This window comes from Mobula hypostoma, chromosome 9 (genome assembly GCF_963921235.1).
Source record: "Mobula hypostoma chromosome 9, sMobHyp1.1, whole genome shotgun sequence".
NCBI lineage: Eukaryota > Metazoa > Chordata > Chondrichthyes > Myliobatiformes > Myliobatidae > Mobula > Mobula hypostoma.
In genome coordinates, this window is record NC_086105.1 from 139,893,954 (window position 1) to 139,919,999 (window position 26,046).

Genomic DNA, 26,046 nt, shown 5'->3' on the forward strand with positions numbered 1-26,046 from the left:
CGTCCTGCAGCTAACATGAAACAATGGCTGAATTTTTAGGCTATATTTATAGACAGAATTAACTAATGTTTTGGGAGATGTGACAATTCATTAGAATTGGGAATGCTTACTGATTTAAAAACTTGTTTATCTCCAACTATTTGATTTAAGGCCAATTTGAAATGTTAACTTTTTCATTCTGCACAGCTACTTCCTGATCTGCTGAGTATTCTTGTCTGTTGAATTTCAAAGTGTTTAACATTATCTGTTTAAATTTTGTTTTAACTGAACTGACTCAGCCTACTGGGTCCTGTATAAATTAATTTATGGCTGCAGGGTGAACTAAATGTTTCACAACTAAAAATATTTCACAATATTTCATTTTCTGAGAAATCACTGTACTTCAAAAGAAGACACTGGCTCATGTTCTTACAATCTTTAATTGGTAAGGTATGGATAAATTCATTGAAGATCCTTATCCAAGAGTAAACTTCTTGTGATGACAGGTCAGTTTTCTCTACAAGTTCAATAAAATAGCTAGCAAGCAATTTGGAAAAGTCCTGAAATGTTAATGTGAAATATTTAAAACCCTGTTTTAGTAATGTGCCTCTGAAAGTTAATACACATTAGCCTTGCTATCAATACATTTGTACGGGTAAGATTAGATTACATAGCAATAATACACTTGCCTACAAGGTAATCCTACCCAAGAAGCAAAAGATTGCCCTGTCTCATCTGAAATATTCTAATAGGATTAAAGGGCTTCAAGGATTGACTGCATATACTATTAAATCAACGCAAGATATATTTACTGCATTCCTGATGTCATTTGCCACAACTAAAGGTCTGAAATGTTATTGTTAAACTAATTTGTAACTAGTTATGATATTGTTAGCTTTAATAGTTTATCTTCAATACATTTCTTCAAATGAACTATTTATAAAAACACTAATGAAAATTTGACTAATTTCCTAATCATGATAGCTGTACTCATGAGAATAGCACTCTACTTAATTAAATGAGGAATGAAAACATTTAATTCTAGCCAAAGAAATCATTTTTGTAAGGGCTTGTGAAGTGATAGAGAAATGCTTAGAGAATGAGAAGACTAGCACCATGAACAGTTGAAATCTACTTATATCCTAGTCTTGAATATACTGCAATCGCTGGGGAACATTTGTCATTAAGTTAGGAAGTGCAGAAATGTTAAAAAATATGGATCATAACAGGTTGTCCAAAGTGCATCAATTTGTGTCTACAGTATTTTTTTATTTTTACAAGTTAATTTCCTTTAAAATTGACACTTCTACTGCTTTCCCATTTGTAGCAAGCTTGCAGTCCTTCCAATCTATCTTGTCATTTATTGTTTATAAATGGCCTCAAATAATTGCCTATTAAGAGTAAAGTATCCATTTAATGCCAACTATAGTTTGTCACAATAATTATTATAGATTGGTGATTGTAAAATAGAAGATAGAACCTTAGTTTGCACCAAAATCCAATACTATTTACTTTCCTAGTGATAAGTTAGCAGAGCACTGAGATATTATCTTTAAGGCGGCAGGTAAAGAGATGAATGTTGTTTTCATATGTTTATTATATTTCCCAATCTTATTATTGGGTTGTGTGGCTATTATTTATTGTTTTAAACTTTTATGGGTTTATATTTGGATTATTCTTTTAACTAATTTAAAACTTGCCTTGAACCTCTGAGAATTCATTTTTAGTTTTGCTGGAAATCCATTCATCTCACTCATCCGCGATGGTGAAGGTTGAAGTAATGTACCTCAAAATAAAATAGCTCAATTATTTATTCAGTTCTTCAATTCAGATACCCATTCAGTTCATTGTGCCTATACCCATGATCATTAACTCATTTTTACTCTTTCCACATATAATTTTCAGTTAAATTTCTAGTCCACTTCCTGCTCTTTTACTTGACCACAGGACTCGTTAATGCCAAGGCACAGAATATAAACAAACATTGTCGTCGTCTTCTTTAGCCAATTAATTTTTATTTTTGCCATATCACTATTTCAGTTATATCTTTTCTGAAAGCTATTACTGAATCTATATCATGCATTCTGTAAGTGCATTCCACATCACAACTTACTGTACAACTATGCTAGCATATTTTGCCAGCATCTTAAATCTGGAAAATCCTCTCTGATTAACAAAATTGTGAACATTTTCTTAAATTATAAAAACTCTTCAGGGTTTTGAACATCTTTATCAAACCTACCAAGCAAATAACACAACACCTTCTCCCATCATGCCATATAGCTAAAGATTCCATCTTTAAAGCAGCTCTCTCTCTTCTTTATCAGAGGCCTTGATATCACTCTTGACCTCACTTTTTGATAATGGATAAAACATTAGGACTTGAGTATTTTGCATGGGTTTATATTGTTTATGAACCAGTATGACAATCAGTTAATTGCATTAAAATTACCATCACTGCTGTTAAGCCATATAGGCAAACCAAATAATATTCCATTGTCAAACACTTGACATTCAAAGCCTTGGGTGTCAATATAGCAAAGTGCACATATGTACAGTATAATACAATTTAAGCATAATCATGAATGGGTTTAAGAATTTTATGGAATTTAGTAATATTGCAATTACTTTGTATTTCTAATATAGAATAAATGAACTAAAAGCTAGTTACAGATACTGACAATTTAATTTCCTTATTTTAAGCAACAGGCTCCTGCTCTTTGCTGCTGTTTAAATGGTATAAACAATAACTGATCTGCTACAAAACCATTACATAGAAAATAAAAGATACAGAACATATGTTACAATAGTACAAATGATAAGTTATATAATACAATAATGACAGTTGAGCACAATACCATATAAAGCAGCCCGCTCCCAGCATCATGAATTAAGTTAGGTGGATGAACAGAACATAATACATGAAAAAGATAGGTTACTCACCATTATGTGCAGTAGTCCTTTTTTTTAAAAAAACAAACAAGCTGTCCTTTGCCTAATAATACACAAGCCAAACAACTGGAAAATCAAAAAGGTACTCGTCCCTCCAGTGGTCTTTATAATTAAATCTAGATTACTTTTTTTCCTCTCTCTCAGCATTATACTGGTACCTTTCTTACCTATGCTTTCACACTGGGGAAAAAAACCTAAATATTTTGAAGAATTGTACACATGAACCACTTAAGTACTGTCACCCATGTGTATGCAAAATTAGGATGTTTTGGCTGTATGTCTCCATTATATTTTATATAGTAGAATACATCAATTTTGAGCAACAATTTTCATTGTTGCATTTAGATATAATAATCATAGAACCAAGTGTTGATGACAGCATTCTTTAAATTGGTGTATGGTACAAAGTACAGAGCCGGATTATAATAAATGATTATTCAAATTACGTAGCGGTGTCTGAAACTAAGCCATCAAAGTGAAACCTACAAACAGGGGATATGGACAATGGAGGAAGCCAAAGTTCTCCAGTGTATGAAAAACAGAACTTTTGTTTTTAATTCACTACACACATTCCAGACAGATAACGTACAATAAATTTACTCACATTTAGGTCTAGGGCTGAACAGGCAGACCTATAAAGAGTAGTTTTTTTCCAGATGGTCTGTCACTTTGTGGCAGACTTCTGCTATTTCTTCATGTTATCCCCAGAGAGAAGAGCCAACTGACAGAATCCAAGTGCTTACTATCTCAATGATAGTAATACATAACTTAGGTGTGAGTTTCCCCAAGTTTCAGAAAATTCTTAACAAGTTCCTACATTAAAAATGTGTTCAATAGTGAATTTTTTTTCAGCTGGTGTAACTACACATTTTGTAGCTCAACTAATTTATTAGAAGAAATGCTTTATCAAAGTTTTAATGGATATTGTAATATCAATGCAATTTAAATTTGTATGTAAAACTAAAACAGGAGGTAGATTTTCTTGCAACTAAAAATAGTATTACATGTTGATAAGATTGGTAACAATTAAGAAATGAGTACAGCTTAATGTACTACCTGTATTGGCTATTTTTCTCTGAAATTCCCCCATTGCCCAGAATAACTTTTTCCAATTGAGCCTTTCTGGAATTTGGTGGTGATCTCTCCTGATGTACTGCGGGTAGCACATTACCCCATCTCCAATACATTAGTCTATGCAGGAGTAAAGATGTAAATTTTTGAATATCAGAACATAATAGGTGGATGTGATACTGGGTACAGATTCAGATCCACAGGGGGAAAAAAAAACATTTCTGGAGCTATGCTTCTGCATTTATGGGCTAATATGTTACGCATCACTTCCATAACCCCAGTCAAGAGAAAAAAAACAATTGAACACTAAATTAGCAAAGGTTCTTGAAGCATTTTGTCATAGGAAAGTTCATTCAACTTCATAACTACTTATTGGGTTTTTCTAAAACTATGTTTCTGGCACATCACTGAGCACTTAAGGCCAGTGTCAAACTCACTGGGTGCTCAGTCATCATAAATATTATCAGTCTAAATCATAACTGTGTCAGCTAGGAGTGCTGTTACAAAGTACCAACTGAGTCCTGTGGGAACAAGCAAAAACAGACATTTGTATGTGATGTGTCAGGTTCCATCTATGGAGTCATTCTCTTTCCAAATGTATGTCTTACATTGATTTTCCAGTTCCTTGACTTACTTAATTCATTGTATTTATGGTTTAAAAAAAAGACAGGCATTTAAAGTTGAAACTATGTAAGTGACAATCGAAATTCTACTATATGACTAAAAACCCAATACACAGTTACATTACACATGAAATTACACAACAGGTACAGATGGTAGACTACCAATCATTTACATTGATGCAAAGTTATCAACAAAATGACAGCAAAGAAATTTTACAGTACATGAAAACAATTAATACAAATCTTACCAGAAGCTTTGTATACATTTTAGTGACTAAATGCAAGACTATACAAGTAGTGGCTGCACTCTTTAGCATGCATATTCTCACACACTCACATGAACCCTTTGAAGAACTAAAATCAATTCAAAATAATTGGAATTGTAGAATATAAATATATATGTGCAAGGTCAAAAAGGGTCATGTTTCAAATGAACTTGCTTAGCATGAATTTTATTGTGGCATTTCCACTTTCTACAGATGCCCACTTTCTGAATATAAAAATGCATATACTAATGTCAATCTTAAAAGCAATAAAATTTTCATTTTCAGAAATTTGGAAAATTCTAGTTATATAATATGCCATACTCGTATTGCTAAGAATGACTTTTTTTAAATAAGGTGCATACCACCATAGCTATATGCTATAACTAGACAAATTACTTTGACACATGAACAATTATTCCACATCCATATTTTTAAATTATTACTGAAGCTATTTTCTTTTTCTAAGCAAAATTATATCAGCTAAAACTCAGTATTTCACTTGAGCGTGAATGGCAAGTGACAAACTTCTAAATCCAAGTAGGATAAAGTTCATAATATTCATCAAAAGTGGGTATGAAATATATGCATGTCAAGTGATTACTGGAAGATATAGTGTCTGGCAACTGATATTTACAATGAGTAAATACTGATAACTACTGTTATAATGCCAGATTGTTCACTATTAAATCATTCAAGATTTCTAAGTATTAATGAATTATATAGAAATCCAAGTTATCGTTTTATAAAAGTAAATGAACTTTTGGAAGGACAAAACTTTAACATTCCCTTTCAAAGAAATACTAACTTGCTGTTGGCCACATGTACAAAACTCATTTCCTAGCTAATAAACAAAACCAAATGAAACTGCAAAACTCACACTCTAAGATATCCAGATAAAAAATTTATCATTTGAATTCTCATTCTTCATAAAAGCAAAGCACAGACTGGTCACTGGTGTTTACACATAAGTTATTAAAATAAAAGTGTAGGACTACTATTTACCTTCTCTGCATAGCGATTCATCCTTAAGTAACCAGTCTAATCATCCATTCATTCACAAAGAAAATCTGTTTTTAATTACAAAACTTAACTTGCTGTTGAACTTAGTGTTGAAACAACATGACATACTGAACACAATAATACACGTATACTCTCAATTACAAGATTCCCTTTACCCTTTCTAAAATACAGAGCTTATTCCTTCTCCCAATAATGAACCAAAGATACCATTTGGACTGCACATTATGGCACCTGTCAACACAATATTTTAAAGCAGATAAAAAACACGCTCGCAAAGTCTTACCAAAAGTCCCTAGACAGAAAGATTAAAAATAGCATAAAACTTCTGTAAACTACAATATGGTTGCAAAGTACAGACTCATAACTTGGCTACTTGACCTTTACATGAAGGTTTATCTATTAAAAATGTTGTGCAAAGTGTACAGGATAACTGCATATACCAATGTGGAGTCTGAAGTAGCGTAATGTTTGCATTACTTAGTAAAACCTAAAAGAAAAGAAAGCACCTAGAATCCAAAGTTACACTGATGTATTTTCCTTTAAACTCTATATTTTACTGCATTAACAATGGTGAACACTACAACCTCACCTAAATGTGTTTTGCACTAGAGAATAGCTAGTAAGTAGCACATTTTAGATTTCAGTAACAGACTGATGCGTGCAACTTTTCCCTTACAAAAAAAACCTCCTTAAAGTTCTGAAACTTGAGTATAGTTTATCCCTGATAACTGCATTTATTATTTTTAATTAGCACAACTCCACAAAGAATTTCAATCTGCTCAGTGCTGAACCATGATTAATACTGAACAATAGCCAATACCATCTGCGAAAATAACATCCGGAGCCTAGAATGTTATTTCAAAAAGCAATTAAAGATGCATGCAACAGTCCAAATCCAAAAACAACTTCGTAGCAGCCTATTTAAAACACAGCACAATTCAAAAATTCTTACTGCTATGAATAGGTTTGAAGTATTTGTCAGTTAGGAAATCTAGATATTATACTTGCTCTGATTTGGGATACTTAAATTTCAGATTTGTTTTTTTTGATTAAGAAGCAAAGTTCCAATTCTTGAAAACAGTCAGTGGCCTTTTGTTTTTGAAACTTGTGACATGAGAAATGCAAAAACTGAATATACTGCACAGAAGACTATGTTACCTTTGGAGAAACTGTAATATGCACTTAAGGACTGGAGAATTGAGGAGGTATGAATATCAGATTCATTTTACTAGTGTTCAACTACATGTTCAATGATACCTCCACTGGCAGCAAATAGCTTCTTCAGAAAATAGTGAATAATAACCACTCTCAATATGTACTTCATAAAAGCCAACACAGCAAAACTCAAACCTACTGTGAAGGTTTCCTCACCATGCCCTTACATGTAGTCTAGAATACATTTAACACAACTAACCAAACTCCTGTCATGGTTTTCACTCTAATGAAGATATCTCCTCTGGTCTTTTATAATAGGAAAGGGTTAGTTGTAGAGGGCTGGGATGTAGGCGGAGGAATGCCTGTAGATACAAGTGTCTGGGGCATTGTTCCAGTAATGTTCATTGGTGTACCCATCCTACCAATCATTGGCACTGGAACCATGCCCATTGCCACTGGTGCTGACATGGAAGTGAGTGTAGACTCCATATTAACAGAAGGTATAGTACCAAACGTAGACTGTCCTGTGGCCATCAAAGGACTTGCTCGCATTTGGTTCAGAGTAGGAGGCTGTGGCTGGTTAACTTGAAAGGGATTTATCTGAGTGGTCTGGACTGGAGTTGAACCTACAAAGAACAAAGAGTACATCATTACAATGGAGCATAAATAAAATGAAATCAAGTTTTTAAATGAAATACATATTACAAAATAATTGTTTGAAGGAAGGCAATTTTAGTCTTGTGCCAGTGTGTGAGTGGGCCAGTGAAGGAGTGGAGCTTTGAGGCTTTGACTCGAGAGGCTTCGACGAGAAGAGGCGGAGGACAAGCTAGCTCGCAGTTAGTTTTTACAACGTCTCCTGAGACGGTGATGTGTCTCTCACGTGAGATGTGGCAGTCTTGGGGGAACTCCCCTCTCCCGCAGAGTCACATCTGCCAGAAGTGCATACGGCTGGGCGATCTGGAAGACCGTGTAAGGAATCTGGAGCAGCAGCTGGATGAACTTCGACTCATAAGGGAGAATGAGGCAGTCATAGATGAGAGCTACAGGGAGGTAGTCACACCTAGGCTGTTGGAAGCAGGTCGTTGGGTGACAGTCAGAGGGGGGAAAGCGAAGGTGAGCAGACAGGTAGTGCAGAGCACCCCTGCAGCCATTCCCCTGAATAGTAAGTTTAACGTCCTGGATGCTGTTGGTGGGAACGACCGACCAGGTGTGAGCCATGGTGGCAGGGCCTCCGGCACTGAGTCTGACCCTGTGGTGCAGAAGGGTGGGACGGAGAAAAGGAGAGCTGTTGTCATTGCAGACTCTATAGTCAGGGGAGCAGACAGGAGATTTTGTGGACGTGAGAAGGACACCCGCATGGTTTGTTGCCTCCTGGGTGCCAGGGTCCGGGATGTCTCTGACCGGGTGCACGACATCCTGGTACGAGAGGGAAAGCGACCAGAAGTCGTGATACATGTTGGGACCAACGACATAGGCAGGAAGAGGGATGAGGTCCTGAAGTGTGAGTTTGGGAAACTAGGCAGAAGGCTGAAGAACAGGACCTCAAGGGTGGCGTTCTCAGGCTTGCTGCCAGTGCTACGTGATAGTGATGGCAAGAACTGGAGGAGATGGCAGTTGAATGCGTGGCTGAGGATTTGGTGCAGGGAGCAGGGTTTTAGATTTTTAGATCATTGGGATCTCTTCTGGGGAAGGTGGGACCTGTACAGATTGAATAGGTTGCACCTGAACTCAAGGGGGAGCAATATCCTTGCAGGTAGGTTTGCTAGCATGGTTCGGGAGGGTTTAAACTAATTTGCGAGGGGGTGGGACCCGGAGCGATAGAGCAGTGAAAGAAGAGCATGGAGTAAAGCCAGATCTAACATACAGAGAGGCTTTGAGGAAACAGAAGCAGAATAAACGGTGTAAAGACAGTAAGGTAGAAGGGCTGAAATGTGTGTACCTCAATGCAAGAAGCATCAGGAACAAAGGTGATGAATGGAGAGCTTGGATATATACATGGAATTATGATGTAGTGGCCATTACTGAGACTTGGCTGGCACCAGGGCAGGAATGGATTCTCAATATTCAACAGTCAGGAACAGGAAGGGAGCAGTTACTCTATTGGGGGTATTCTATAGGCCCCCTGGTAGCAGCAGATTGGGAGGCAGGTTTGGGAAAGGTGCAAAAATAACAGGGTTGTTATCATGGGCGACTTTAACTTCCCTAATATTGATTGGCACCTGATTAGTTCCAAGGGTTTAGATGGGGCAGAGTTTAAGTGTGTCCAGGATGGATTCCTGTCACAGTACATGGACAGGCCGACCGGGGTAATGCCATACTAGATCTAGTACTAGGTAATGAACTGGGTCAGGTCACATATCTCTCAGTGGGTGAGCATTTAGGGGACAGTGACCACCGCTCCCTGGCCTTTAGCATTATAATGGAAAAGGATAGAATCAGAGAGGACAGGAAAATTTTTAATTGGGGGAAGGCAAATTATGAGGCTATAAGGCTAGAACTTGCGGGTGTGAATTGGGATGATGTTTTTGCAGGGAAATGTACTATGGACATGTGGTCAATGTTTAGAGATCTCTTGCGGGATGTTAGGGATAAATTTGTCTCGGTGAGGAAGATAAAGAATGGTAGGGTGAAGGAACCATGGGTGACAAGTGAGGTGGAAAATCTAGTCAGGTGGAAGAAGGCAGATGGGTCTATTGAGGAATATAGGGAAGCAAGAAAGGAGCTTAAGAAGGGGCTGAGAAGAGCAAGAAGGGGGCATGAGAAGGCCTTGGCGAGTAAGGTAAAGGAAAACCCCAAGGCATTCTTCAATTATGTGAAGAAAAAAGGATGACAGGAGTGAAGGTAGGACCGATTAGAGATAACGGTGGGAAGATGTGCCTGGAGGCTGTGGAAGTGAGCGAGGTCCTCAATGAATACTTCTCTTTGGTATTCACCAATGAGAGGGAACTTGATGATGGTGAGGACAATACGAGAGAGGTTGATGTTCTGGAGCATGTAGATATTAAGGGAGAGGAGGTGTTGGAGTTGTTAAAATACATTAGGACAGATAAGTCCCCAGGGCCTGACGGAATATTCCCCAGGCTGCTCCATGAGGCGAGAGAAGACTACTGAGCCTCTGGCTAGGATCTTTATGTCCTCGTTGTCCACGGGAATGATACCGGAGGACTGGAGGGAGGCAAGTGTTGTCCCCTTGTTCAAAAAGGGTAGTAGGGATAGTCCGGTTAATTATAGACCAGTGAGCCTTACGTCTGTGGTGGGAAAGCTGTTGGAAAAGATCCTTAGAGATAGGATCTATAGGCATTTAGAGAATCATGGTCTGATCAGAGACAGTCAGCCATGGCTTTGTGAAGGGCAGATCGTGTCTAACAAGCTGATAGAGTTCTTTGAGGAGGTGACCAGGCATATAGATGAGGGTAGTGCAATGGATGTGATCTATATGGATTTTAGTAAGGCATTTGACAAGGTTCCACACAGTAGGCTTATTCAGAAAGTTAGAAGGCATAGGATCCAGGGAATTTTGGCCAGGTGGTTTCAGAATTGGCTTGCCTGCAGAAGGCAGAGGGTGGTGGTGGAGGGAGTACATTCAGATTGGAGGATTATCACTAGTGGTGTCCCACAAGGATCTGTTCTGGGACCTCTACTTTTCGTGATTTTTATTAATGACCTGGATGTGGGGGTAGAAGGGTGGGTTGGCAAGTTTGCAGACGACACAAAGATTGGTGGTGTTGTAGGTAGTGTAGAGGATTGTCAAAGATTGCAGAGAGACATTGATAGGATGCCGGAGTGGGCTGAGAAGTGGCAGATGGAGTTCAACCCGAAGAAGTGTGAGGTGGTACACTTTGGAAGGACAAACTCCAAGGCAGAGTACAAAGTAAATGGCAGGATAGTTGGTAGTGTGGAGGAGCAGAGGGATCTGGGGGTACATGTCCACAGATCCCTGAAAGTTGCCTCACAGGTGGATAGAGTAGTTAAGAAAGCTTATGGGGTGTTAGCTTTCATAAGTCGAGGGATAGAGTTTAAGAGTCGCGATGTAATGATGCAGCTCTATAAAACTCTGGTTAGGCCACACATGAAGTACTGTGTCCAATTCTGGTCACCTCACTATAGGAAGGATGTGGAAGCATTGGAAAGGGTACAGAGGAGATTTACCAGGATGCTGCCTGGTTTAGAAAGTATGCATTATGATCAGAGATTAAGGCAGCTAGGGCTTTACTCTTTGGAGAGAAGGAGGATGAGAGGAGACATGATAGAGGTGTACAAGATAATAAGAGGAATAGATAGAGCAGATAGCCAGTGCCTCTTCCCCAGGGCACCACTGCTCAATACAAGAGGACATGGCTTTAAGGTAAGGGGTGGGAAGTTCAAGGGGGATATTAGAGGAAGGTTTTTTACTCAGAGAGTGGTTGGTGCGTGGAATACACTGCCTGAGTCAGTGGCGGAGGCAGATACACTAGTGAAGTTTAAGAGACTACTAGACAGGTATATGGAGGAATTTAAGGTGGGGGCTTATATGGGAGGCAGGGTTTGAGGGTTGGCACAAGATTGTGGGCCGAAGGGCCTGTACTGTGCTGTACTATTCTATGTTCTAGTTCAAAATGAACATAAAATTTGACAATTTCCTTTAGTTCAGTTTGGTTCAGCTCAAAACCAAGCTCTAAACTATAATGCAAATTACAAGTAAATATTGGTGCAAAGCAAAATTAGTATTAAAGGTAGTCTTTATGGAATTCAGAAGCAACATTATCTAAACAAACAATCCTACCTCCAAATTGACTTCGAAAATTAGGAGATCTCTAGCTAAATTAACAGACTACTTACTTGGATTTTTTCCCCACTTTCTGTAGCCAATTTAATCAGTGAATGCAAAATAACTTGCAACTAGCCACACTTATAGATTGGATCACACTTTTTGTGTGCAGTCTTACAATTTTTAAAAATTCGTGGTAAAATGATTGTGCATATTATGCAAAATGATTGTTGAGGAAAGCAAAAGCCAGCAGCAAACTCTAGAAACTATTCTAGTACTCCTTTGTATTACTGAGGGAGTATGGCACAGTGGTGTAATATGTTCATTAAGACACTAGATACCATGGCTGCTCTCGCAGGACAAAGAATATTCATTGATTTTATTTGAAAAGTTGAGATTATGCTTCCTTACTTTTAGCTTGAGTGAAAATTTATTGGGTAATAAATTTTACAAAAAAAGTGCATGTAAAAATAACATCCACAAGAACAGAAATATTAGACAGGAGACTTAAAAAATAGAAGCAAATTAAGACAACTATGGACCAAAATAGTACTGGACACACATTTGCATACATCACACCTTTTATGCCTTTCTTTGTAGTGTGCCTCTACCGAAAAAAAAAGACGAGATCAGTTAAGGGAAGTCAAGCTGCAGGAACTAATTTTTTTCTCATTGCATCTCTCTCATATTTCCTGAGCACCAACTTTCATAGCAGGATTCAGTTGAGTTGGAGGCCTCAATTAAAGCCACAGTAACTACAATTTTACTAAAATGCCAAAACCAATTTCCTAAGTTACTTTAAATTACACCAGATTAACCCATCTCAGACAAGGCAACATATGACCCAGTATTAATACTTTAGTTGCTGACTGATGACTAAAATGCAGACTTACATCATGCAGTTCCCCAGGTGGGAACTTGTAGAAAGAAGTCAGCTCCGTCAGCTACTATCAGCCCTCTGCAGAGACAGAGCCTTCTGTGACATAAATGTCATCACATGCAGGGTCAGGATAAGCTTTGGCCGTAAAACATGAAAAATTACAGCTGGTTAAGCTCTACCTCACTGTCAAACAATGCCATTCAAAAATTATTCAAGTGGATTTGCCAACACGTGGTGGAAAACTACTGTGATTGTTTAATTGTACTACTGGTGAAACTACTCAAACCTTAGGACTTCATACTCTTGATTAAACTTGAAGTTATAGAGTTATGCAAGGAAATGTCTGCAGTTACATGGGCCACTGCCACTATTTTTCAACACATATAATTACCTTGAGCAAATTACAAATGTCCAGAGGAAAGCTGGACCATCCTGGAGAAATTTATTTTTATTTTATTCATTTGTTTAGGAAATCCCTCACTTAAGTCCTGATGAAGGGTTTAGGCCTGAAGTGTCAACTGTTTATTCCTTTCTATAGATACTGCCTGAGTTCCTCTAGCATTTTGTGTATTCCTCACTTAACTTAGATTGGATTTGGAGTAAGCCTGAAATACTGGTAACAGTATATGCTGGTATGAAAAATCTCGTCTACCTAGTAACATATTCTCAATATCTTTTCAATCAATTTCACCTTTTAGAAAGAAAACCAGGTGCAAGGATGTAAAAAAAAAACATTCTTACCAAAATCATGTGATTACCTTTAACTTCAAAGCAGGGAGAATAATTTAATTTAAAACAAACATTACTGAAATTCATACCTGAAGCCAAAAAAGGATTAGATGTACTGGAAGGTTGGATAGGTTTGGATACCAAAGAATCCAGATTCACTAAAGCTGCATTAGGGCCCAAGAAGGATTCTGGAGTTTTCCGAGCTGTAGTCTGTTTTGCTGGTGCTGAACTACTGAGTTGATTGTCAAGGAGATCTGGGCTAATTGATCCACTTGGTCTGGAACTTCCTCCCAACACATCGGTCTCACCTAGAGCAAAATGTGATAAACACTTACCCAAAATTTTTTAAAAATGGATACTTCAAGAAATAGTTACCATATGTTAATAACAACTGTCGAATATCCACAGGTCTGTGTAATCCCATCTTCCATTTCCTCCACTTCTGAACATACTTCTTCACCTAATGATATCAAGAACAGAATTCCCCTTATTCTAACCTTTTATCCCACCAACCCCTACATTCAACAGATTTTTCTTTCTAACTTATGGCATTTCCAACATAACACCACAATCAGACATGTTCTCCTCTCTTCCCTTTACACCTTTACAACATTCTGAAAGAACTACTGCCTCTGCAAACTCTGGTCCACCAATATCCATTTCCCCTCTCAGCCCCATGCAATTACAGGTGATGCATCTTCACCCGAGTTTTTATTCCTCCCTCCTGCTGTCCATGGATCTAAACATTCCTTCCCGACAAAGCAGTGATTTATTTGTATCTCTTCCAGTTCAGTAAAGTTCATAAAGTACTCATCTGTGGTGTCAATAAAATGAGAAAACTCAATGTAATTTGAGTTATTGCTGCCTTCAGTTCACAACGGTTGCCCTTAGCTTCTAACTGCTCATCAAAAACATACAAAATCATCCAGTCATTTCCACAATGAGGATTGTGGAGTATGCAACAATTAAACTACTGTGGTTTACTTTACCAATGGCTACATTTGTATTGTGCCAATTGTCAATATATTACCTCAGGTTATCCAACTTACTGAGACCCTACACCAAACTACATCATAATAAGCTGCATCATTGCATGGTACAGAAACTGTACTGTAGTGGACAAAAAACATCACAAGTGGAACAGTCAAACAAACATTCCATGTGATTCACAATTTACAAAGACAAAAATAATTCTTAGTAATTTAATGCAAAAGATTTAAAATAGTTCTTATCACTAATATTATCATTGTAATAATTTCATCACAGAACAAAATTTTTTTTTCACAAAATTGCTGAACAAGGGATATCAGGGTTAAGTTAACTTTGTTTTTTGCTCTCCTACTACAAAATGTTTAGAGTCTTGCTTAAATAATGAAATGGCCATGATGCCACAAACTCCAAGTCAAAAAATGGCAAAGTACTAATGTCTTCACAAACAACACAACAAAACATAGGTGGTATGGCGAGTAGGAAGAGCATAGAAAGAGCTTGAAGAAGATACTGAATAGCTCAGTGAGTAGGAGATGGAATACAAAGTACAAATGTTAATGTTATTCTTTTTGGTGCACAAAACAGATAAGCAGTCTCTGTTTATTACTGAAGTACATGCATTCAGTAATAAAAATATCTTGCTGTGATTATATATTCATTGGTGAGGCTGCGCCTGGAGTATTATGTACAGTTTTGGTCTCCTTGTATAAATTTGCCAAGGAGAGTACAGCGAAGGTTCACTAGAATAGCTCCATAGGCAACAGGTTTGTTCTAAGAATTGGAATTGAGTTATCTATGCTTATACTCTCTAGAGTTTAGAAAAATAAGAGAAGATTTCATTGAAACGTGGATATTTCTTACAAGGGCTCTACAAGCTGGAAGCAATGAGAATGTTTCCTTTGGCATACTGTATGAAACAGGGATTACAGTTTTAGAATAAGAGATTATTAGGACTGAGATGCAGAAATATTTCTTTATAGCGTGGTGAACTCTCTGCCCTGGAGGGTGTGGAAGCTTATTGTGTTCGTTAGAAGATTGATAATACTTCTGAATATTAAGGGAATCAAGGAATATAGGATTTGTGTAGGAAAATGATGTTAGAGTGGAAGATCAGTCATAACTTAGATTTAGCTTGAAGGGTCATCAAGTTGCCTTTCCCTGCTGCTAGTTTCAGTGTTCTTATGCACACCCTGGGATCTTACAGTGATCAGTAACATGCATACTGCATCCTGCTTGAGTAATCTGGGGAACAGGTTTAGCACTTATTCAAGAAAACAAAATGTTTAAATTGCGAGAGCTACTTGCATCATTTTCTATAATTGGATTAAAAAAGGAAAGGAACCATTAATGTAGGAACTTTGACCTAAATTTCACTTTCCACAGATGCTGCTTGACTTGCAATTATTTCCAGTGTTTTCTGTTTTCCTGTACTACGCACTTCACATGTATTTTTGAATTATTGTGATATTTTACTGTCAAGTTTACTGTCATCTGACTGTACATATATACAGTGCAACCAAATGAAAAAACATTCCTCTGGACGATAGCACACCCACAAAACATACCACACATAAAACATGCACTTTGTTACCACAAGTTAAAGAATATAATTCAAAGTGCATGTAGCGTGCAGTACAAGTTAACGGTAAACAGCTTGCTGCCCTAGCATCGAGATCTCGGTAGTGGCAGGGTATTCATTAGTCTCACAGCCTGAGGGAAGAAGCTGTTACTGCAGTCTGGCAGTCTAGTCCTGTTGCTCCTGTGCTTCCTTCCTGACAGTTGTTGGTCAAAGAAATTATGGGATGAATGGTAAAGATCCTCAACAATGCTTCAGGGCCTTTGTATACAATGCTCCCAGTAAATATCACAAGGCTGAAGGAGACCACAGTGATCCTCTCGGCGGTTATAACTATCCTCTGTAGGATCCGGCAGTCTGATGCCTTGCAGCTGCCTTAGCACATAAAGATGCAGCCAGACAGGACACTCTTGATTGTGCTCCCGTAGGAAGTTGTTTGGGGACAGGAGCCTTGCACCTCTCAATGTCTTCTTGAATAGTGAGGAGGTGCTGTGGATCCAGATTAAATAGTCTGTAATGTGCACAAGGAACTTTGTGTTCTTCACTCTCGCCACAACAGAGCTATTGAGATGCAATGGAGAGTGGTCAACCTGTGCCTTCCTGAAGTCCACAATCATCTCTTTTGTCTTCTCCTCATTGAAACTCAGGCTGTTGTTCTCACACCATTTGACAAGCCTCTCTACCTCCTCTCTGGATGTTGACTCATCGTGAAGAAGCCAACCACTATTATGTCATTAGCAAACCTGATTCTGCGGTTTCAAAACAGCAGTGGGCTAAGCTCACTGCCCTTGAGGGGGAGAGGGTGATGGAGTTTGAGATGTTGCTGCCAACTCCGGAGTGTAGGGAGAGGGGGAGGGGGAGAGCGCGCGCGCGCACACACACACACGTACATGTGCACGTGCGCGCATACAGTCAGAACTTGGAACAAGTAGGAGGTATTTTTCTTGAATATCATAATATCAGTTGAACTCTTGCATGATAGAAATCATCTCATGAGATTGAATATTCTATAATCTATTTAAGTTATACCTAGCAGGGTTAACTGGGTACCATACTGAACAAATGATCATAATAGTACCTGGCTTTTTTGAGTTAGCCCGAAGTTCCTCAAAATCAGCAAAGTCATCTTTTACTGCACCATTTAACGCGCTGAAGGGGTCAAAAGCTGTACTCCCTGTAAAGGAAATTGCAATGGAAATAATGAAATTACATCTCAACGAATTATAAGATTTATTACGAATTACAAATCATTGAAGTTAGTTTTCTAGTCCCACTGCGTACTTTATTCACATTTATACTTTGATTATCACATTACTAAGCTGCATTTAGATGATCAGTATACTCTTCAAATACATGTTAGAACCATGCAGAACTTAAGCTAATTCCTGTAACATATTTAAGTTTTCATATCATGTTTTAGTTGTCCAAAAAAAAGTAGAAAGCTTAGCTGTCAATTAGTAAATTACCAAGTAAATCCCAAAAGTTTTCTATAATTTGCAACCATATCCATATTCTCATAGCATGCCTACATATGGGTGTGCATGAAATAGTCAGTATGTAAAACTGGAAAATTACAATTTTATTTCCAGTTTTCAACAGGCTTACCAGAAATAGAATCAGCTGATGGAGCTGATCCCCAGGGATCAGTTGAAGATGCCACAGCAGCAGATGTGCTCTGCGAAGTCCATGGGTCTACACTTTGATGAAGTGTTTGTGGCGCAGATGAAGCAGAAGCAGAAGCAGAAGCAGAAGCACCCCAAGGATCAATAGTGGCAGTCGGCTTGGAATCTGGAACCAAGTACGACAAAAACATTAGCACCAGCTGAAATAAAGCATTTCCTTTACAGCATAACTGAAGTCTTTCACCCATTTAACAGAAGCTTATACTGAATTAAGCTACCTTCCTTGCAAGACCCTCCCTGGCTATTGAGAGAATTACCATTTAAGACTTGAGTATCCATTTCAATTTCAAGATATGCAGTGTCATGAAATGTGAATTATCAAGTACTATGCTCTAGACTGAATGTATATGCACTACTTACAGAATAAACTCTAATCACAAAGGAAGTAGTATTTAGTTACACTTGGGAGATTATTCATGTTTTAACTTATACTCCAATTATTCTATATTTTATGAAAAAATATTCAGAAATTGAATTTTATGTTGTTAAATGGTAATTTTCTGATATCACAAACTTGTATTTTGCAATGAAAACCAAAGTACTCCTTAATTTGAACTAAGAAAATAATTACAGCAAAGTTGGAATTTAACATTGTATATTTAAATCATCAAGTGGTTTTCAAAGAACCCATGTAACGTATTATACTTAATATAAGCAAAGGCCATTTTCACTAGAATATTACTTACCAAGTGATTGCCATGGGTCAGAAGCTACTGGGCTACCTGCTCCTCCCCAGGGGTCAGTTTTGTCCATTAGAACCGGTCTCACAGATATTTCCCAGAGTCCATTTTTCTTCGATGTTGCTGCTGGAGCGGGATCCATGAGGGAAACCATGGATGCCTGTTATTAGCAAAGGTAAGAAAAGTCAACTGAGAAAAATACAGCAAGGAGACAAAGGCATGCTCTAGGCTGGTCATGCTGATGCGTCATTCCCAGTAGTTTTCAGATGTTTAGAATCACAAATTGGGGATTTAAAAAAAAATTATGCCATTATGTTATGTTCTTCTACAATTCCATGTTCTATAATTGCACTTTTACTTCTTGGAACAGAAACACATTGGGACCAGTATATTTTGGACTAATTAAGTGGTTGCCCCAATTAGCTGAAGTTTCATGGAAATAGTTTAAAAAAAAGATAAACTGCCATTTAACTGAGTAACAAATTATGTATTTAAATGAAATACGAAACAAATTAGAACACTACCAATACTACTGTAGTACTACTAAAATGTGTATTAGTTCCCAATGGTTATTGACAGAGCAATTCATCCAGCGTACACTGCCAGGTTCTTCTGATTGACTGTAAATGAACAAAATCAGTGCAGACACCTACTACAGATAATGGATTGGCATTCATTGCCTTCCTGCATGAAGTAGTGTCATAATCCAACAATAAATTTGGGGCATCCTGTGTAGTCACTAACTCATATTCAGATGTGTCATCTTCATCACTTTCCTTCTTCATATTTCTTGACTTGGTGTTTTGATATAATCTTTTCAATAACGGCATTCTCCAAATCTTCATTTTCATTGTAAAATTCCAGGTTATTGTCAAAACATTCAAATTCTTCATAGTTCCTGACTTGATGAAGTAATGAAATCATTTCATTTTCACACATGGTCATTTCTGGATTCTCTAAGCCTGAATGCTTGAAACCGTAGTGAGCAAAACAGTTCAGAATTGTCGTTCTGATCATTTCTTGCCAACAATCAGTGACAAACTTATTGACTTTATAAAAGGTTAACCCTTGCACTCACTTCTTTGGCTGTTGAAGATGCCAGTAGATTTTCTTCAATTGTTTCGAGAACATGGTTCACCAACTTTACGCGGCACATATAATTGTTTCATATGATTTCCCATATCCACTGGCTGCACCAAATATGTTGTATAAGCAGGCAGAAATTCCAGCTGGATGTTTCTCAAACATTCCAAATTAAGTCGTGCTGCACAATTGTCAACAAGTAGAAGGATTTTTCTGGATTTCAACTGTAGACAGGAAATCAAAAAATTCCATCGGCCCAAGTAGATCACATAACACAAGCACATGCAACTGACACTATTTAAAAGCTGTTCGCTCTAAGCACTGTGTAGTATCTAACAGCCCACATAAGTGTGTATGACTGACACTAGTTAGAAAATGCTTGGCTAGTCTCCTGTCCCAAATAATTGAAGGGAATCCCAGCTACTTTCTCGATTAATTTTTGTTAAGAGTTGTCCCAAATAAGCGGCTGCTCCAATTTGTCGATGGCCCAATTAACAAGAATCCACTGTACCTTTTATTTACGCTGGGTAAACTGAAATCTGATCAACTTCTTTACATGACAGCCAGGGAAAAAAAGTTACCTTCAATGAGCACAAGAGATTCTAAAGATGCTGGAAATCCAAAGCAACACACAAAATGCTGGAGGAACTCAGCAGGTCTGGCAGCATCCACAGAGGAATAAATTGTTGATGCTACTTACTCCCCTCCACCAATGCTGCATGACTTGCCAAATGACTGTCAAATATACTTTCATACTGGGGGGGGGGGGGGCAGCTCTCATAACAAGAGAGCACATAACAAAAAATTAATAAATGCAAATTGACACATTTGTGTCCCACTACCCAATGGGAAATAATCAGTTTTTCCAATCTGGCAGCAACATCAGTTTAAAAGAAATCAGACACCTGGACATCTGGAGTAGATTACTTCTCTCTATTTCTAAGTAATTAGGCTTTGTATCCATCCGTGTTCAAATGAGCAACCATTCTAAATGGAATTATTATTATATACTCAGTGGCCACCTTATTAGGTACAAGAGTGGAACCCGGTGTGGTCTTCTGCCGCTATAGCCCATGCACTTCAAGGTTCAAAATGTGCATACGGAGATGCTCTGTTGCACACCACCGTTGTAACACATGGTTATTTGAGTTATTGCCACCTTCCCGTCAGCTTGAACAAGTTTGGCCATTCTCCAATGCCCTCTCTCATTAACAAAACATTTTTGCCCACAGAACATGTTTTGTTTTTCCACACAATTCTCTGTAAACTCTAGAGACTGGTGTGTGTGAAAATCCCAAGAGATCAGCAGTTTCTGAGATACTCAACCACTTTGTCTGACACCAATTATCACTCCATGGTCAAAGTCACTTGTATCACATTTCTTCCCTTTCTGCTGTTTGGTCTGGACAACAACTGAACCACATGTTTTTATGCTTTTGAGTTGCTGGCACATGATTGACCGATTACATATTTGCATTGAGGTGTGCAGGTGTACCTAATAAAATAGCCACAGAGTGTATATGATTTTTGAAATAAGATCATTAGTCAAGTTTTGTTGCAGTGATATCACTGTTGCTAGTACAAACTCCCCAGGATCCTTTCCCAACATAACAAAGCCACCTTTAAATTTTCCGCCAATTTACAAAAAAACTGTGTCTGCCGACTGTGAATATTGAAATAAACCTATAAATCTAACTAAAATAATTAAATGCAAAAATTTAAAAATCACATACAGTATAAATACCCATTAAGCCCAACAAATCCTTGTTCCATATGAGACCAATCTTTCAACATTTAATTCATCATCATCTCCTCCTCCTCCCTTGCCATACTCAAAACCATAAGATAAGGCATCCAACCAGAATTATGCCATTTGGCCCATCAAGTCTGCTCTGTCATTTGATCGTGTCTGATTTATTTTCCCTCTCAACCACATTTTTCCATCTTCTCCCTGCGATCTTTGGACCCCTTACTAGTCAAGAGCCTATCAACATCCATTTTAACTACATCCACTAACTTGACCATCCGTAGCAAAAAATTCCATGACACCAATTTCTGGCTAAAGAGATTCCTCCTCTGTCTCTGTTCTAAAAGGACATCCTTGTATTCTGAGACTGTGCCCCTTTGGTCCTAGACTCTCCCACTATTAGAAACATCCTCTCCATGTTCACTCTGTCTAGGGTTTTAATATTCAGTAGGCTTCAAAGAGATACCCCTCATTCTTCTAAACTCCAGCAAATACAGGCCCTTCTTCCTTCCCTTTCAATTATGTTAATTTCTTCAATTACATATTATGACATAAAATTCCACTTTTACCAACATACGTTCATACATTTTGTTGAACACTCTATTATACTCTGCAGTACCATTACATTTATGGCTTGTGTCTTACACTCAGGTACAGGAAGCATTACCCTTACCTTTTTCTTCTTCGGAGCAGTGCTGCCCGCTAATACAGACGAATTTCTGCGACTCTCCTCCAAGGCCATCTGAAGTCGAAGATCATCACCACGGCGAAGGCGATCCTCCTGACAAAGATTACAATGCAAGGTTGTTTATGCAAAGAATTCCTTTTGCAAAAGATACATTTTTATTTTGACAAAGAATTATGAATAAAAATAAAACAGCAGTCCAGGGGCTGGGGAAAAGGGGAAGAAAAGAGCTGGTATTAAACCAGAAAATCCTGAGGTATATCTCAGTCCTACTTGAGATGCAAATAACAATCTGACAAATAGGCTAAATAATCTCCTTGAACTGACCACAAATTCAGTTATTAATTAAAGCACATCTACAGATTAATAAGATCAGCCTACTGATATGACTACTGAAAGGTTAATTAAAGCACAGCTATTATTTTATATTCAGCCAAAGCCTTTTGTCTGGTTTTAAAATTTAAATTTTAAGTACATCAAAAATGTTAAATGATATGTTTGCCAACTTTTATTTGTCATTCAAAGCTGCCTTACTGAAATTCAGGAATGCAGATTACTAGCACGTGGCATCATCAACCTTGAACTTGATAATTAATTTTCACTGTCCTGTGTTGGAACTAATTTGTCACTTTGTTCTAACCAAAAATGCAAACAAAATAAATGAAAAGACATGGCTTTTTCCACATTAGATCTAATTCTATTATGTCACAAGTGCCAGGTTTTCAATATTTTTTTCTGCTGCAGCCTAATTAGTTTTACTTGAAAGAATCAATTTTGCTATCACCGGTGCTCCCTGGAAGTGCCCCGACTTTCTTGTGAAAATAGTATGATGTTCAAAAGCTTAATTTCTACACATTCATATTACAATGTAGCACACTGTTTTCTTCTAAACACAAAATGCTCATTAAATGGTATCTAAGTATGTATTGCATTTAAAATTTAAGCAATGAGTTTCACATACATTTTAATATTAGACTACAAAAATAAAATTGTAAATGCTTTGTGTTTAACTATTAGAATGAGGTGCTTTTGATTAACAATAACACAATCCATTGTTATATACAGTGCAGTTGTCCCATCCAAATTTCTGTGGCAATTATTTTACATTTCAGGTTTTCAATACTTGTTTCTCCCATTGTATCAAATATGAACTCAGTTACTAAATTTCAAAGTATACAACTATTGGTTGGAATTCTGATTATTTTTTAAAAGAATAATGGGAGATATCATGATATGGTCAGAAAAACACAATTTTTTGTGAAAGATATAAATAGTACTTAATCTGTAGATAGTCGATTAGAGTCTACAAGTTCATTAGACTTCAGACTTTACTGTAGAAAATTTAATAGGGTGGTAAACAATAAGCTTGGGAGAAGAGCCAAAGGTTTGGGTTAATAGTGTCTAAACTATCTGTGGGAAGACAAATCCGAGGTTGTATACTACATATATACTTTGATAATAAATGTTCTTTGAATCTGTTTTTTGAAATTGGTGAATAACTTACTACTTGATTATCATTGGTATTGTGTTCACAACAATCCAATCAAAAATTTTGTTGCTATCAGTGACACTGCATAGTTATTCAGATTGTTAAAAGCATATACTGTATATTGCAGTCTCTAAAGGTTTCAGGGCTTGATATTCTGGATACAGGAATCATGTTTCCCTCGGCTGAAGAGTGTAGAACTAGGAGGTCATAGTCCTTGAATAAGAGTAAGCTATTTAATAGAGTGATGAGCAGAACTTTCTTAAGAAGTGTAGAGAATCTTTGGAATTGTCTACAGCCGAGGGCTCTGGGGACGGAGTCACAGAGTACTGAGATTGATAGATTTCTGGAGACAAAAAGGAATCAAGGAATACAGAGATGCAGATGTAAAATGGCTTTTGAGGTAGAAGATCAGCTATGATTTAGATAAGCAGCAGAACAGGCTTAAAGGGCCAATTAGCCTTTTCTTGCTCCTTTTCTTATATTTTCATGTTCTCGTGAATGCTTTGAAAGCCTGCAACTTGCACAGTAATAAGCAACACATAGATTGCATTCTGGTTAAAGATAAAATACGGGGCAGCTTTAGTGTTTATGAAAACAGCAAAATATTTAAAATACCAAGAAAACAACCTACATTACTTTCTTTAATACAATAAGGCAAATAACCGTTGCTGATGCTCCATGACTCCAATATGATGCAGATATGATATTAACTGGTTTTGCACTCAAAAATGAAGTTATTCATTATGCTTCCCATGCTTTTGGTGACAGATTTCTAGCACCCATCAGTTAACCAATAAGGCCTCAATCCCCTTTCTCTGAATTACTGGCTATCCATAAAGAAACATATAAGCATCTTTAACAGCAAGGTATATCTATTAACTTGTCATTCAAGAAAAAAAGTGAACTCTTTGTCCGACAACCCAAGGTTGTACTTAAGTTGAACAAGTCAGTTTCATCAATGCATGCCTTCCATGTCATTAATGGAACCTGCAGAACGAACCAATCCTTGAAGCTGGGATTCTTTCCACTGAGCTCCAAAAATCCTGTAAGCCACTGCCAAACTGGATGGCAGCAGGAAACTTACCAAATATAGGAATGTGGAATAGCTAGGAATTAAAGAGTAAACAGAAGGATCTGAAATAGGAATTAAGAATCAGAAAGAGAGAGAACTGCAAATAAAAAGTGAGAAGGAGAAAGGTAGGAATTCAATATCATTTTCTGTTTCGTGGACAAGGTTGCCAATGACGGTTCTACATGAATAGGAATACTGGTCTCAGTGCTTCCTTAATTCATCAATGTAAAGGAAAGAAATCATAAATTCTCCTGAAAATATGATAGTTCATACGCTTTACATTTGTTTAAATAACTGGAAAGCAATTAAACTTATCACAAACTTTTTTTTGTTATAGGCACATAGATGAAAGAATATTGGAGGGTTATGGGCTATGTAGGAGGGGAGGGTTAGATGCATTGTGGAGTAGGTTAAAAGGTCAGCACAAGAACATGGGCCAAAGGGCCTGTACTGCTCTAAATTGTATTTTAATATTGTTTTAGTAGACTATATTTCTTGATGTCCCCTAGATTTATGGTATTTCAAAGACTTATTGCAGGAAAAATACAGCCTATTAAGAAATAATAACCTTCTATGTCATGCAAGACATCAACAAAAAAGTCCCTATCTGACACGGCATCACACAACTTGGTTGACAATAAGAGCATAAGCAGAATAAAAGAGTGAGACTAGTTTGTGTGAGATGTACCTGTTCTGCTGCTTCCCTACTCATGGCTAAAGCCAACTGTAGTTGAAGTTCTTCTTCCCCACTCGTTTGTGGTCTAGCTTGTTCCAACTCTGAAGAAGCTCGTGGAGAGGTTGCTAAAAGGAAACAAATACATCAATACTAAAGATAAAAAATGACAACTCAATTGTGTATTACACTACAGCTAGCAGAAACTGCAACGGCCAACGACAGTTACCGTGTCACCAGATAATGGGATATTGTACATGTATAAAAAAATTATGATGTACAATACCCTTGGCTTAATGTTATTTAACACATGAATTATAAATATGACAAAATTAAAACTTTATAAATGTATTCTGCACTGTTACACATATTGTGCAAGTCTGCTCAAATCGATTATTTTGGGAATAAAAAAGTTATTTGCATTCTCATCCAGTTTTGTCATAATATTAGGCTAATGGTGGAAATTAGAAGTCAGTAACTTAAATAGCATTTACTCTAAATAATTCAGGATGTCACCAGAAGTACAAGACTGAACTATTGTCTAATATTTCAGAGCTAGCTATCCTCCACTGCAAAAGGTTCATCATGTCTGTGGAATATTATATTGAAAACACACATCCTTAGTTGAAAAAAAAAAATCAGGATGTTAAATCTGGGCAGTTTGTAGCCTTCCAGACCTGAAAGTGAATTCTCCAACTTCAGATAATATATTGTCTGTATCAAAACCAGCCAATTTTGCCATTCATCTTTTTGGCTCACTTATCTTTTTCAATTACCATAGTCTGGCCTGCTGGGCACATCTGTGTGTTGCTAATTGGAACACATTATATGGACAAAACAGCTTAATCTGATTCTAAATGCTACATTAAGTAAATTGGCTTCACAAACAGATAAACAGTATGTATTTATCTCATACACCCTTTCTTTCTCCCTAGGCCTCCTGTCCC

The 26,046-nt window shown here is 37.4% G+C and overlaps 1 protein-coding gene across 2 annotated transcripts in view; it reads right to left on the reverse strand.

The window, feature by feature from the left end:
• Window positions 1-7,375: 7,375 nt before the first annotated feature.
• epn2 (epsin 2) overlaps window positions 7,376-26,046 on the reverse strand; it is a 67,710-nt gene continuing 49,039 nt past the window's right edge. For both annotated transcript variants that reach the window (XM_063059310.1, XM_063059311.1), the window contains exons 3-9: window positions 25,115-25,227; window positions 21,854-21,961; window positions 18,357-18,510; window positions 17,594-17,776; window positions 17,067-17,162; window positions 13,512-13,730; window positions 7,376-7,692 (exon numbers count right to left, since the gene is read on the reverse strand). In XM_063059310.1, coding sequence (XP_062915380.1) covers window positions 7,376-7,692; window positions 13,512-13,730; window positions 17,067-17,162; window positions 17,594-17,776; window positions 18,357-18,510; window positions 21,854-21,961; window positions 25,115-25,227 — 1,190 coding nt within the window. The remainder of the gene's footprint in view (window positions 7,693-13,511; window positions 13,731-17,066; window positions 17,163-17,593; window positions 17,777-18,356; window positions 18,511-21,853; window positions 21,962-25,114; window positions 25,228-26,046) is intronic.